Source organism: Erythrolamprus reginae, chromosome 1 (genome assembly GCF_031021105.1).
Source record: "Erythrolamprus reginae isolate rEryReg1 chromosome 1, rEryReg1.hap1, whole genome shotgun sequence".
Lineage (NCBI taxonomy): Eukaryota > Metazoa > Chordata > Lepidosauria > Squamata > Dipsadidae > Erythrolamprus > Erythrolamprus reginae.
In genome coordinates, this window is record NC_091950.1 from 27,246,603 (window position 1) to 27,262,600 (window position 15,998).

Here is a 15,998-nt window from a genome sequence, read left to right on the forward strand (position 1 = left end):
TTAAGAAGATTTAAAAAGAACCCCATTTACTAACAAACACACACACAAACATACCATGTATAAATTGAACATGCCCGGGGGAGATGTTTCAGTTCCCCCATGCCTGACGGCAGAGGTGGGTTTTAAGGAGTTTACGGAAGGCAGGGAGAGTAGGGGCAGTTCTAATCTCCGGGGGGAGTTGGTTCCAGAGAGTCGGGGCCGCCACAGAGAAGGCTCTTCCCCTGGGGCCTGCCAACCGACATTGTTTAGTTGATGGGACCCGGAGAAGGCCCACTCTGTGGGACCTAATCGGTCGCTGGGATTCGTGCGGCAGAAGGCGGTCTCGGAGATATTCTGGTCCAATGCAGACTGCGGAGTGATGGTGAAACATGGGCATACCTAGGTAAGCCCATGACTGCTCTCGCAGCTGCATTCTGCATGATCTGAAGTTTCCGAACCTCGAGGTGAACCAGGTGTACAATCCAATAATAAAAAACAACTAAAAACCCCTATTATAAAACCAAACATACACACAAAAATGCCATGCATAACTTGTAATGGCCTAGGGGGAAGAGCTATCTCAACTCCCCCATGCCTGGCGGTATGAATGAGTCTTGAGTAGTTTACGAAAGACAGGGAGGGTGGGGGCAGTTCTAATCTCCGGGGGGAGTTGGTTCCAGAGGGCCGGGGCCGCCACAGAGAAGGCTCTTCCCCTGGGGCCCGCCAAACGACATTGTTTAGTCGATGGGACCCGGAGAAGGCCAACTCTGTGGGACCTTATCGGTCGCTGGGATTCGTGCGGTAGCAGGCGGTTCCGGAGGTAATCTGGTCCATTGCCATGTAGGGCTTTAAAGTTATGACCAACACTTTGAATTATGACCGGAAACTGATCAGCAGCCAATGCAAGCCAGGGATGATGATGATGATGATTATTATTATTTATTAGATTTGTATGCTGCCCCCTCTGAAGACTCGGGGCAGCTCACAGGGTACAAAAGCAACACAACAGCAAATCTAATTAATTAAAAGTTACTACTAAAATCCCACATATACTGTAATAAAAAACAGTCAATCAATTCATTCACAACCACACATTACATCTTGTAAACAGAGGAAGGGGGCTTGATCTTATGCCTGGCGACATAAATGAGTTTTGAGGCTCTTGCGAAAAGCGAGGAGGGTGGGGGCAGTGCGAATCTCCGGGGGAGCTGATTCCAGAAGGCCGGGGCTGTCACAGAGAAGGCTCTTCCCCTGGGCCCTGCCGGATGACATTGTCTAGACGAAGGGACCTGGAGAAGGCCAACTCTGTGGGACCTAACCGCCCCTAACCTAACTAAGATTAGCTCTGACATCAGGCTAATCTTCAGAAAATAGTTGTACTGGATATTATGAAATACGGACTGGGAGGAAAGTCCAAGATTCTGTCTTACATATTATATCCTTTCTTTTTTCTTTTTAACTCTAGTGAATGCTCCCACCAATCTTGTAGCCATCATTGTTCCAATCATTTTCGCTGTCTTTTTAATCATCTTTGTTGGAGGGGCTTACGCCTTTGTCAAAAAAAGGTAAGTGTGTCTTGGCTCTCTTTTCAGAAAGTTATTGCCCTTTAACAGTGCATTGTGATACAAATCAACTGACCAATCCATAAACAGATTTAGTTAAATTTAATCTAGTTGCTACTGACAGGAAAATATGCATGCATGGATAGCTTTGTCTCTTTCATCAGTAATAATTTTGCTGGTATGCCTGATTTTTAGTTTTTTTAAACATATGGTTATACATCCTAATAATGTAGAAAACTCTAACTCCCTTACAGTGTTGGGTCTATGATTCCAAACTATTAAATGTAATCTGGATTGTAAAAATTATTAATTTCTGGGTTTTGGAATTTTCCCTATGATTGGCATGGTAGCTGTTTGTTTTAAATATGATTATTGGTTCTCCCCATGCCTTAAAAACTTAAAACCCACCTCTGTCATCAGGCATGGGGGAACTGAGATATTCTTTCCCCCTAGGCTTCTACAATTTATATATGGTATGTTTGTATGTATGATTGGTTTTAAAATAAGGGTTTTTAGCTGCTTTAGTATTGGATTGTCGCATGTTGTTTTTACCACTGTTGTTAGCCGCCCCGAGTCTATGGAGAGGGGCGGCATACAAATCAAATCAAATCAAATCAAATAAGTAAGTAAGTAAGTAAGTAAGTAAATCAATCAATCAATCAATCAATCAATCAATCCCTATATTAATGCGAACAGCTGCTTTGCCAGTAGCGACAGTTTCATGATAAATGATGCTTGGTCTTACTTCCCTCCTCTTTTCAGACAAACAGATGGACCAACAGGACCACTCTATGCATCTTCTAATCCAGAGTATCTGAGTGCCAGTGATGGTGAGAAACAGTTTTGTTTTGACTGTTGATTCCCCCCCCAGAGGTTGTGACCGAATGTGTCTGTTTTTAAAAAGTTGATGTTTTCCATAAGTGGGAGCCTAGGATAATTTGTGACAGCACTTGTTATTCTTTACTATTTTACTTTAAAGAATAGGAAGTGAGGCATCCTGTGGAGTTCCCCAGATTTGGTCCTAAGACTGGTAGTTTCTTACATTTCATTAATGGTTTGGATGAAGAGCTGAAAACCTCTAATCAAAATTTACATATGAAATAAAACTCTTGGGATATATTTTTTTTTCATTAAAAGACAGCAAGAAAATTCAAAATGCTGGTTTGGTTGAAGAAATGTGCTAAAAATAACAGTGAAAATTAAGAGGGACAAATGGGAAGGTTTGGTAGGGAAGGTTTGCCTATTTGCCGATGACTCTAAAGTGTGCAATAGGGTTGATATTCCTGGAGGGGTCTGTAATATGGTAAATGATTTAGCTTTACTAGATAAATGGCCAAAGCAATGGAAACTGCAGTTTAATGTTTCCAAATGTAAAATAATGCACTTGGGGAAAAGGAATCCTCAATCTGAGTATTGCATTGGCAGTTCTGTGTTAGCAAAAACTTCAGAAGAGAAGGATTTAGGGGTAGTGATTTCTGACAGTCTCAAAATGGGTGAGCAGTGTGGTTGGGCAGTAGGAAAAGCAAGTAGGATGCTTGGCTGCATAGCTAGAGGTATAACAAGCAGGAAGAGGGAGATTGTGATCCCCTTATATAGAGCGCTGGTGAGACCACATTTGGAATACTGTGTTCAGTTCTGGAGACCTCGCCTACAAAAAGATATTGACAAAATTGAACGGGTCCAAAGACGGGCTACAAGAATGGTGGAAGGTCTTAAGCATAAAACGTATCAGGAAAGACTTCATGAACTCAATCTGTATAGTCTGGAGGACAGAAGGAAAAGGGGGGACATGATCGAAACATTTAAATATGTTAAAAGGTTAAATAAGTGTCAGGAGGGAAGTGTTTTTAATAGGAAAGTGAACACAAGAACAAGGGGACACAATCTGAAGTTAGTTGGGGGAAAGATCAAAAGCAACATGAGGAAATATTATTTCACTGAAAAAGTAGTAGATCCTTGGAACAAACTTCCAGCAGACATGATTGGTAAATCCACAGTAACTGAATTTAAACATGCCTGGGATAAACATATATCCATTGTAAGATAAAACACAGGAAATAGTATAAGGGCAGACTAGATGGACCATGAGGTCTTTTTCTGCCGTCAGTCTTCCATGTTTCTATGCAAAACTCTTCATTGGATCTAGAAAACAGAAATCCTACAGCCACTTGTAAGAGAGAGGATACTTGGCTTGGTAAAAGCTTATGTGAAGGAAAGGACTTGATTGGTTGGAAAAGACTCGATAGCCTACAAGTCCTTTTGAACTCTGATTCTGCCTAGTGAAATAATGATTGAAGGGTCAGAGAAGGAAGCCACAAAGATATAAAAAAGGGGGGAAGGTAAGGAAGTAGAGTAGAATGAGAAATAATGAAGTTCTCATAGTGAAAGGAGAAAGGGCTGGATTTCCTGAGATAGACTCAAGTCAACACATAAGGAAATTTGGCTAGGAAGCATGCACAGTTTTGTGAGTAAATGGAGGTTGCTGTGTAAAGGGAACTCTTTACTTTTTTTATACTGAAAAAGTGACCAAGAACCAGGAGATTTTAAAATTCTAATCCCATCTTAAATGTGAAAACCAGCTGGGTAACTTTGAGTCAGTTATTCTCTCAGCCGAGCTCACCTCACAAGGTTGTTGGTGTTGAGGAGAAAGGAGGAGGAAGGAATATTAGGCATTTAGCTGCTCTGAGTTATTTATCGAAAATAATAATAAAGAGATAAAAACTTGTGTGTGTGTGTGTGTGTAACATATTTTTGCTGATAATGAAAATGAAGGGAGACTAGTATAGATCTATTTCAAGCTATTTAGCTTTCATCAGTTAGCTATAACTGATGAAAGCTAAATTAGCTTTTGTTAGCTATTAACGTATCAGGAAAGACTTAATGAACTCAATCTGTATAGTCTGGAGGACAGAAGGGAAAGGGGGGACATGATTGAAACATTTAAATATGTTAAAGGGTTAAATAAGGTTCAGGAGGGAAGTGTTTTTAATAGGAAAGTGAACACAAGAACAAGGGGGCACAATCTGAAGTTAGTTGGGGGAAAGATCAAAAGCAACGTGAGAAAATATTATTTTACTGAAAGAGTAGTAGATCCTTGGAACAAACTTCCAGCAGACGTGGTTGGTAAATCCACAGTAACTGAAGTTAAACATGCCTGGGATAAACATATATATCCATTGTAAGATAAAATACAGGAAATAGTATAAGGGCAGACTAGATGGACCATGAGGTCTTTTTCTGCCGTCAATCTTCTATGTTTCTACAACCCTTACTGGGATTTGAACCCTAGCAGCCTGCCTATAAGGCAATAGCTTTTAATCTTTAGGCCACAGGTTCTCCTCCTATCTCAGCTTATATAATTAAATAATTAAAATATAGGAGAAAAGAAGGAAAAATTAATAACCTTTGGTTCCTGTAAAATTTATCTGTCTAGAAGTCTTAGTTGTAATGAAGACACTTTTACAGGGCGATTAACAGTTCCGCTTCTGGTTGTTCAACCTTTTCCAGGATACAGCAATTTGAGAAAAAAAATAATTGTAACTTAACATGGGTAATTCCTGCCCTAAGGGAAAACTCGCTTTAGTTTGGAAGAGGTTTGGGCCTAGCTTCAATTGTGGGATTCCGACCTATCTTCTTATCTGGGTTTGAGATGAGCAAGTTTTGTGTACATTGCTTCTTTCTCCGCTTCTTCCTCTCCCCGTTAACTGCAGTTTACATCCCTGACGAATGGGAGGTCCCACGGGAGAAAATTTCCCTCTTGCAAGAGCTGGGACAGGGCTCCTTTGGCATGGTGTATGAGGGAATTGCCAAGGACATTGTGAAAGGCGAGGCAGAGATACGAGTAGCAGTCAAGACGGTAAACGAATCGGCAAGCCTGCGTGAGCGTATTGAGTTCCTCAACGAAGCTTCTGTGATGAAAGGCTTCAGCTGCCACCACGTGGTAAGAGGGGAAGGCTGCTGCTACTTTCTGACACATGTTTACGGCTCGTGAAAGGGAAGCCTGTTCTATTCAGCTTGCATGGAGAATAAGTCTCTGCATCTTTATCATAACTTCTTTATTTTTTTGGGGGGGGGGTGTTTCTCAGTACGAAGACATAGATGATTCAATGAGATTTTGGTTAGAATAAGAAATTTCTTTGGAACTGCTGTAGTTATAGAACAAAGCATATACAGTGGAGCCTTGGTTAGTGAACGCAATCCGTTCCGGAAAGCTGGTACCAATCTGAAATGTTCACTATCCGAAATAATTTTCCCCATAAGAAATAAAGGAGATAGAAATAATTGGTTCCCAGCCCCTGTTGACTCGCTAATATATAAGTGTCACTGTTTGTTTGTTTGTTTGTTTGTTTGTTTATTGATTGATTGATTGATTGATTGATTGATTGATTGGATTTGTATGCTGCCCCTCTCCGTAGACTCTGGGCGGCTAACAACAATGATACAAACAGCATGTAAACAATCCAATCCAATACTAAAATAACCAAAAAATCCCTTATTATAAAAACCAAACATACATACAGACATGCCATGCGTAAATTGTAAAGGCCTAGGGGGAAAGAATATCTCAGTTCCTCCATGCCTGACGGCAGAGGTGGGTTTTAAGAAGCTTACGAAAGGCGAGGAGGGTGGGGGGCAATTCTAATCTCTGGGGGGTGTTGGTTCCAAAAGGCCGGGGCCGCCACAGAGAAGGCTCTTCCCCTGGGTCCCGCCAATCAACATTGTTTAGTTGATGGGACCCGGAGAAGACCCACTCTGTGGGACCTGACTGGTCGCTGGGATTCGTGCAGCAGAAGGTGGTCCCTGAGATAATCTGGTCCGGTGTCATGAAGGGTTTTATAGGTCATAACCAACACTTTGAATTGTGACCGGAAACTGATCGGCAACCAATGCAGACTGCGGAGTGTTGGTGTAACATGGGCATATTTGGGGAAACCCATGACTGCTCTCGCAGCTGCATTCTGCACGATCTGAAGTTTTCGAACAGTTTTCAAAGGTAGTCCCATGTAGAGAGCTTTATATAGGTATGAACTTCTTGGATGAACTTCTTGGCAGGGCCAAGGGGAAGAGCCTTCTCTCTGGGGGGCCCAGCTCTCTGGAATGAGCTCCCCCAGAGATTCACACTGCCTCCACCATCCTCGCCTTCCACAAGAGTCTTTAAGACTCACTTATGTCACCAGGCTTGGGGCAATTAAGTCTTGGCCCCTTGGCCAATGAATGTGATGTATGGTTAAGATCTGAATGTGTATGATTGATTTTTAAAATATTGGGATTTTAGGTTATGTAGTTTTAATTAATTGTCTTTGTCTTTGTATTTCATTGTTTTATATTATATGCTGTAACCCCCCTCAGAGAGGGGCGGCATACAAATCTAATAAATAAATAAATAAATAAATAAATAAGAAATCTGAAACATGCCTCTCTGTTGAACAATGTGCCACAAACAGAAATAATAATGGAATTTCCCTTCCCCCTAGGCTTATAGAATTTATTCATGGTATGCTTGTATGTATGAGTGGTTATTTAAATTGGGGTTTTTAAGATTATTTTTAATATTAGATTTGTTTACATTGTCTTTTTATATTGTTGTTAACCGCCCCGAGTCTTTGGAGAAGGGCGGCATATTAATCTAATAAATACAAAAAATACAAATATAGGCAGTCCCACTACTGACCTGTGCCATGAAATTATTTATAGTTAATAACCAGCATTGTCCTAGAATCTCATTGGAAAGTAATGCAACTCACTACATGTGTCTTAAAACTGCCTTTTTCTTCTTACTTCTTTCATTAGGTTCGTCTCTTAGGAGTAGTATCAAAAGGGCAACCAACACTAGTGGTTATGGAGCTGATGGCACATGGAGACCTGAAAAGCTATTTGAGGTCTTTACGGCCAGATGCGGAGGTAAGAGTTTGGCCTAAACTGCATTTGTGTACAGAAATGAGGAGACGGAAAAGATGAAAAGAAGACTGGATTTGTATCCCAACAGCTAATAATAGTTTCGGTTCGGCTTTCAGAATAACCCTGGCCGTCCCCCTCCAACTCTCCAAGAGATTATTCAAATGGCTGCTGAGATTGCTGATGGCATGGCCTATCTAAATGCCAAGAAATTCGTCCACAGAGATTTGGCAGCGCGAAACTGTATGGTGGCTGAAGATTTCACAGTCAAAATCGGAGGTATGGTCCTCTTCCAGAATGCTCAGGTTCTTATGCAAATAATGAATTGATTTTTGGTGGTTCCTAATTGGATTAGGCAGGATTACTAGGATTAGGCAGTCTCCGGAGAGGGGCAGTATACAAATCCAATAAATAGATAGATAGATAGATAGATAGATAGATAGATAGATAGATAGATAGATAGATAGATAGGTAAGTAGATAGATAGATAGATAGATAGATAGATAGAGAGAGAGAGAGAGAGAGAGAGAGAGATACATAGATACATAGATAAATAAATAAATAAATAAATAAATAAATTACTAGATAAATGGTCAAAGCAATGGAAACTGCAGTTTAATGTTTCCAAATGTAAAATAATGCACTTGGGGAAAAGGAATCCTCAGTCTGAGTATTGTATTGGCAGTTCTGTGTTAGCAAAAACTTCAGAAGAGAAGAATTTAGGGGTAGTGATTTCTGACAGTCTCAAAATGGGTGAACAGTGCAGTCAGGCAGTAGGGAAAGCAAGTAGGATGCTTGGCTGCATAGCTAGAGGTATAACAAGCAGGAAGAAGGAGATTATGATCCCGCTATATAGAGTGCTGGTGAGACCCCATTTGCTCAGTTCTGGAGACCTCAACTACAAAAAGATATTGACAAAATTGAACGGGTCCAAAGACGGGCTGCAAGAATGGTGGAAGGTCTTACGGATAAAATATATTAGGAAAGACTTCATGAACTCAATCTATAGTCTGGAGGACAGAAGGAAAAGGGGGGACATGATCGAAACATTTAAATATGTTAAAGGGTTAAATAAGGTTCAGGAGGGAAGTGTTTTTAATAGGAAAGTGAACACAAGAACAGCGGGACACAATCTGAAGTTAGTTGGGGGAAAGATCAAAAGCAACCTGAGAAAATATTATTTTACTGAAAGAGTAGTAGATCCTTGGAATAAACTTCCAGCAGACGTGGTTGGTAAATCCACAGTAACTGAATTTAAACATGGCTGGGATAAACATATATCCATCCTAAGATAAAATACAGAAGATAGTATAAGGGCAGACTAGATGGATCATGAGGTCTTTTTCTGCCGTCAGTCTTCTGTGTTTCTATTACCGAATCAGTGAATTAGGGCAGTGTTTCCCAACCTTGGCAACTTGAAGATATCTGGACTTCAACTCCCAGAATTCCCCAGCCAGCATTTGCTGGCTGGGGAATTCTGGGAGTTGAAGTCCAAATATCTTCAAGTTGCCAAGGTTGGGAAACACTGAATTAGGGTAACTTGCAGCTCTTGGCTGATAAAATTCTTGATAGGAATTCAACCTCTTTCCCATGTTACTGCTTGAGGCTGTAGCTGTTTTAATATCTTAGTGCAACTTTCTTTTTTCTTCAGACTTTGGCATGACCAGAGATATCTATGAGACAGACTATTACCGCAAAGGAGGAAAGGGTCTGTTGCCTGTGCGCTGGATGGCTCCAGAGTCATTGAAGGATGGTGTCTTCACAGCCCATTCAGATGCGTGGTAAGTAGATCAGTCAGCCAGTCCTAATCCTATTGCTGTCCTCTCTCTTTGAACTAGATGCTGGACTTTATAAGTAGAGTAGAAAAAAGAAGAGAGGCATTGATTCCTGCCTGTGATCAAGATGGCAGAAGAGGACCACATTCTTCTTGCTTGGTTCAGCTACTTTACTTGCCCTCTTTCCAGCTGTTCTGTAGGGTGGCACAGAGAGTCTCTTCAGTATCTTGCATTCCTTTCTCCCTGTTTCCTGCAGGTCTTTTGGCGTTGTCCTTTGGGAGATCAGCAGTTTAGCAGAGCAGCCTTATCAAGGACTCTCCAACGAGCAGGTCCTCAAATTTATCATGGATGGGGGTTGCCTTGAATGGCCAGAAAACTGCGCGGAGAGACTGTAAGTATCAGGAGTCAGTTTTTGCAAAAAATATAAAGGCTAAGTAACTGCGCGTACAGTGGACTGTATTCCACCTGTCTTAAGGAAATACAAGTCTAATGTGTAGCTGCAGATAGCTTTGGGGTCTGGGCAGTGGTGTGTAGGAATGATCTTGGGAGACCGGACTCAATCAAAGAGATAAAAGGCAACTTAGCCCACAGCAGGAATGTGAGCAGGGCAAGCGGCTCAGAAAAAACCCTCCCTAGTTTCTTCAGCTATAAAAAAAACAGAAGAAGAAATGTACGATACTTTCAGGTTATTTTTCCAATCTAAGAGAGAAAAGGATATGTGCAAATAATAATAATAATAATAATAATAATAATAATAATAATAATAATAATAATAACAGTAACAGTAATAATAATAATAATAATACTGGGCGCAGTATCTCAGTGGACATTTGAAAACCATTGGAATTGACAAAATCTCCATCTGTCAATTGCAAAAGGCTGCTTTACTGGGATCGGCAAACATAATTCGCCGCTACATCACTCAGTCCTAGGTGCTTGGGAAGCGCCCGACTGGTGATGAAACATGAAATCCAGCATAGTGATCTCGTTTGCTGTGTTGCATTGACATCATAATAATAATAATAATAATAATAATAATAATAATAATAATAATAATAATAATAATAATAATAAATTTATTGTCATTGTCAAAACAACGAATTGTCATTGGCAACGAAAGTCGTGTGACACCCAGAGACCAGTCCCACCATACATAAAATCAGAATAGGTAAATTTAAAAATAGAATAAAAAATAGAATAAAATATCCCACACATAGAAACATAGAAGATCAATGACAGAAAAAGACCTCATAGTCCATCTAGTCTGCCCTTATACTATTTCCTGTATTTTATCTTAGGATGGATTTATCTTAGGATGGATATATGAAGTTGAATAAATAAATAATAAATGAATGAATGAATGAATGAATGTTTATCCCAGGCATGTTTAAATTCAGTTACTGTGGATTTATTAACCACGTCTGCTGGAAGTTTGTTCCAAGCATCTACTACTCTTTCAGTAAAATAATATTTTCTCATGTTGCTTCTGATCTTTCCCCCAACGAACCTCAGATGGTGCCCCCTTGTTCTTTTGTTCACTTTCCTATGTGTTCACATTCTTCCTCTGCCACACAATTGTTCAATATATAGAGAGAAAGAAACCTCCACTCTAGTGAGGGGAAACCTTTTATCTTTTAATTTGGGGCTTGAAGCAGGAGCCTGAAATAATTTGCTGAACAAAACCTTAATCTAGGTTGTTGTTTTTTTTTGCCATTCCAGCCACAACCTCATGCAGATGTGTTGGCAGTACAACCCGAAGATGCGCCCGTCCTTCATCGAGATCATTGAAATGCTGAAGGACGACCTTCACGTGACTTTCCGAGAAGTCTCGTTTTTCTACAGTGAGGAGAATAAGCCACCGGAGACAGAAGACTACGAGCTGGACTTTGAAAACATGGAGAGCATCCCTCTTGACCCAGCCTCTTACTCTCAGCGGGATGAGATCCTGGGGCGGGACAACGGGCCCTCTCTAGGCTTTAAAGGGAACTATGAGGAGCACATCCCTTACACTCACATGAATGGTGGCAAGAAGAATGGCCGCATCCTCTCCATGCCTCACTCAAGCCCATCCTAATAGTTCCCTTGGCCTTTCCTCATAATACAAATCTCAGGACTTACAGTATTGCTGGTACAGCATTGGAGACACACACCGACTCACTTTCTATTCAGATTTTTAATCACCGAAGCAGAACGACCATTTGGGATAGGGGAAGGGGGGTCTTGTGTGTTTCTGTCCTCTCTCTCCTTCTTTTGGTGCAACAATTCACTTGCTGTCAGCGCGGACTTTATCTGTGAAACAAATGGACAATTCTGTGGCTGCTGATCTCCTTGTGCAACTCTTTGATTTTGAGATAGGATTTCACACAACGACCGTCAGAAAAGAGAACTTCCGTCTACCCTCGTTCTGGGCAACGAGTTCTCTCGACTACTGCAGGGAAGGGAGCCTTGGACTGGGTTGTTCCCAAGCAGAACACGAAGCTCTTCTTTTCTGCCAGCCTCTCTGGAGAGACTCTCTTGTGATTTTACCATTGTTATTTTTAAAAAGACTGAAGGATCTTCAGGATGTGTGTGGAATATGGTCTGTCTTTTTCCTTTGATTTGACCAACAGCTGCTGCTTTTCTTCTTAATGGATTAACTAACTAGTATGTGTGCCCTGAATGTGTATGTGTGTTCGTACGGAGGGAGAGGTGAAATTGGACAAGTCCTTTTGTACATAATAGTTTTATCTAACCACAGAGGGTGAGAGGGTGTCCCCGTCCTTCCTGCCTGGCCCAGATTCCTCTTGAATGAATTTTAAATACGTTATTTTTATACTGAAGAACTCTTTGGGGGATTGAATCTCCTCTGCCATTCACGCAAAACGAGGTAGCCAAAGTGGTAGCCAATATTCTGTTTAGGGTTTTGTGAGACGTTGCAAGACTAAACAAGGCAAAACAAGCCAAATTCTCCCCCCTTCTTCTTACCGACCTGCCTCATGAGCTCTGTCTGGTTAGGATTAAGTGTATATGTTTGTTGTGACATATTTAAATCATAGATAGTGAACCACCGTATAAATTATTGACACCTTCCTCGATCTTTTTTTGTTTGTTTGTTTGTTTGTTTGTTTAGCTTTTGCCCTATCGAGGGGAAAAGAGGAGGCGCTTGCTTGTTTGGTCTTTAAGGGGCCTTATGTGTGTAAGCTGATTCTGGCAAGTTACGTGCTGGGAGATATAGTGCACAAACCTTGACTTTAATATTCAAATAATAGAGTGGCATGTGCATATTCATTTTTCAGAATATTTCACAAACCCACCGTTTTACAAATTCTGAAACAGTTGGTCACCAATGGTGAAACCAAGCCTTAGCAGCTCTGACGGAAGTCTCTTAGCTCTGTAAGTTAAGGGGAGCCTGCCTACTTTTTACTGGTTTCTGTTATTCTTGCCTTTCCCAATTTGTGGGGGTCATTTCAGTACATGGCTGGACCAGACTAGACTACATAATCTCTCGACTAGAAAATGTTCTAGCTAAGGGCAGGGGGAAAAAGAATCAAAACAAACCCCTTCTGCTCACATGGAGCAAAACGATCGTGTACGTTGGGCTCTGGAACCTCCACACACAGCCTTTTGAGTCAGTGGTTGTGTTTTCCCACTTGGTTTTTTTCCTGCCATTTCTGCTTAGTAAGCACAGTGGATGATGGATCCGGAGAGTAAATATCCGGTGACACACAATGTCCACCCCCAATTTACTTGCGTAAAATGAACAGAAGCAACGCAGGCCCCTTCCTCAGATCTGCACTCAAACTTCTGTGGAAGAAAGTAGGATTTTCCAAGGTTTATCTATTCCTGCAGGGTGGTTTTTTTTCCATCAGTGGTCAACCAGTGTCTGAGTTGGTAACCTCCAAGGTTGGTCCCAAAACAATTACAGTGGTACCTCTACTTACGAACTTCATTCGTTCTGTGACCAGGTTTTCAAGGTAGAAAAGTTGTAAGAAGAAGCAATTTTTTCCCATAGGAATCAATGTAAAAGCAAATAATATGTGCAACTGGGAAAACCACAGGGAAGGTGGAAGCCCTGTTTCCTCCCAGGAGATTCCTAGAGAGGCCCCATGGAGGCTTCTCCCCACCTTTTCCGGCCCTGTTTCCTCCCAGGAGATTCCTAGAGAGGCCCCACGGAGACTTCTCCCTACCTTTTCCGGCCCTGTTTCCTCCCAGGAGATTCCTAGAGAGGCCCCACGGAGGCTCCTCCCCGCCTTTTCCGGCCCTGTTTCCTCCCAGGAGATTCCTAGAGAGGCCCCACGGAGGCTCCTCCCCGCCTTTTCCAGCCCTGTTTCCTCCCAGGAGATTCCTAGAGAGGCCCCACGGAGGCTTCTCCCCACCTTTTCCGGCCCTGTTTCCTCCCAGGAGATTCCTAGAGAGGCCCCACGGAAGCTTCTCCCTGCCTTTTCTGGTTACAGTTTCGGAGGGTCAGGTTTGTAAGTGGAAAATGGTTCTTGAGAAGAGGCAAAAAAAAATTGAACACCCGGTTCTTATCTAGAAAAGTTCATAAGTAGAGTCGTTTTTAGGTAGAGGTGCCACTGTACTGCTGGAGGACATGGGGCTTGAGAGGTCTGTACTGCGTAGTCCGTTCAGAATTTATCTTGCCCACTTTTAAAACCCTGTAGGCCCCAAGAGTGCTAGAAGGTGAACTTTAAAAAGGGAAGCAGAGGACGATGGCATGTTTGTAAAGTTTACCAGTTAGAAAGGATGTACCGTACTCTTTCTACATGTGTGCCAAGGCTATCTTCGTTTGTTTCTCCATTGGTGAAAATTATGTGTTTCAGTCCCCATCAGTATAGAGTATATGTTCGTAAGTACTTCTCCCTAGGTTATGAAGTTCAGAGGAAGTTTCTGAATTTAGTTTTGGATGTTGTCTCCCCCAATCTCCAGCGCACTTTAACCTTTTTGTTGCCTACCCATGCCTTCCCCCCAGTCCGCCCCATAAGTATGTGGGCTCTGTCTGAAATCATTTATATCTCTGAAGTTCTAACTGCACCTTTCAAGTGCCCTTCAGTGCAAGATGAATCTGTTCATCTGCGGAAAAAGGACCTTACCCGGAAGCTTTCTTTAATCTTAGTTTTCCTGTGTTTTACATAAGCTTTTAATTTTGTTTTTCCTTATAATGTGAATTTTTATGAAAAATTAAACACCAAAAGGATCGTGTTATTGTTATATTAAAAAAAAAGCAAATTTTAACAGTTTGGCTTTCGATCTACGTTAAGACCTTAAACTCTTGAACCTGTCAGTGTTTTGCATCTAAACCTAACAAAGATGGTGTGTAGCTCTTCTCATTGTAGTCCATCCGTTTCCCCAAATAGTTGGCATGAAAGAACAAGGATGGTCTCCAGGGATTTTGTCTTTTTCACTTTCCTCTTTTATCCTGAAGTGCTTCTAGATTTTTTTGGGGGTGGGAAGCAAAACAACGTTCACCCGACATTTGAGAGTGATCATCTCCCTTACATAATTGCTTTATTGATTTTGGTGGGCGGGATGGAGGGAAGATGGGAAATTAAAAACTAATGAGTTGTCTTAAAATCCTAAAGCAGTGATGGCGAACCTATGGCATGGGTGCCACAGGTGGCATGCGGAGCCATATCTGCTGGCACGCGAGCTGTTGCCCTAGCTCATCTCCAACATACAGGTGTGTGCTTGCCAGCTGATTTTTGGCTTGTACAGAGGCTCTGGGAGGGGTTTTTTTGGCTTCCAGAGAGCCTCCGGGGGAATGGGGGAGAGCATTTTTACCCATCCCCAGCTCCAGGGAAACCTTGGGGGTCTGGGGAGGGCAAATACGAGCCTACTGGGGCCACCAGAAGTTGGAAAAAAGGCTGTTTCCGGCCTCCGTAGGGGCGAGGGAAGCTGTTTTCGCCCTCCCCAGGCATTGGATTATGAGTGTGGGCACTTTTTTGGCACCCGAGGGGAAAAAGGTTCGCCATCCCTAAAGCGAGCATTTCTAGAAAGCATTTATATCATCCAACTGGATATCCTTACACGGAGAAGTCTGAACTAGCATCCCTGCGATTGAGAAACAGGTGCCAGGGCTTTGAGTCTTTGAGGGAGGAGAGGATTTCTGCTCTTCTGCTCGGCATAGCAAAAAGGTCGCCTTAGAAGCCAGTCAACTTCTTCCCAGTTTATGTGTGTATGTGATCACAGAACACAGTTTTTGATTGTTGGGTTTTTATATATTTAAAAAAAACAAAAACAAAACCTCTTGTTTTAAAATAAAAGGATCAACATGTGCCATGGTTTTGAAAACTAAATAAATAAATAGAGAAATATACTCACTTGATTTATTTTTTCAGTGCTTTCATATAAGAGCCGAGCAGTGATATGTACAGAGAGTATCTTTGAATATAAAAGTGAAAATTTGCTGTGTGTAAAATATTAAACAATTAACTGTTTATATTAAAAATAAATAAATAAATTCTGAATAAATTATCCAGTATATCTAAAGCATGACTCCTTTTGTACTTTTTGTACATTGGCATCTGTTCCTTAGGAGGAGAAAAAAAGCTGTATGGAATTTACAGCCAATTCTAGGTGGAAGTGCAAAGCATTTTAACCCTAAAGACATTCTGATAGAAGTTCCTTTACATTTGAATATGCTTTCAGGATCAGTCATTTGAAAGCTGGCCAGCATTCTCCACATTCCCCCCCCCCTTCACCCATTTCCTTGTCTTTGTATATCTTTAAAGATGCCTTTAGTTTAGGCAAAGTTGAGGTTGGTTATCATTGGATTAAAAAAAAATCTTTTGGGGGGGTCCTGTTGCCACAA

At 41.5% G+C, this 15,998-nt stretch overlaps 1 protein-coding gene across 1 annotated transcript in view; it reads left to right on the top strand.

The window, feature by feature from the left end:
• INSR (insulin receptor) overlaps window positions 1-15,676 on the top strand; it is a 113,542-nt gene extending 97,866 nt beyond the window's left edge. The window contains exons 14-21 of the mRNA XM_070747988.1: window positions 1,445-1,544; window positions 2,304-2,371; window positions 5,252-5,481; window positions 7,332-7,442; window positions 7,556-7,715; window positions 9,088-9,217; window positions 9,468-9,602; window positions 10,931-15,676. Of these exons, the coding sequence (XP_070604089.1) occupies window positions 1,445-1,544; window positions 2,304-2,371; window positions 5,252-5,481; window positions 7,332-7,442; window positions 7,556-7,715; window positions 9,088-9,217; window positions 9,468-9,602; window positions 10,931-11,285 (1,289 nt within the window). The 3' untranslated portion in view covers window positions 11,286-15,676. The remainder of the gene's footprint in view (window positions 1-1,444; window positions 1,545-2,303; window positions 2,372-5,251; window positions 5,482-7,331; window positions 7,443-7,555; window positions 7,716-9,087; window positions 9,218-9,467; window positions 9,603-10,930) is intronic.
• The last annotated feature ends 322 nt before the right edge of the window (window positions 15,677-15,998 follow it).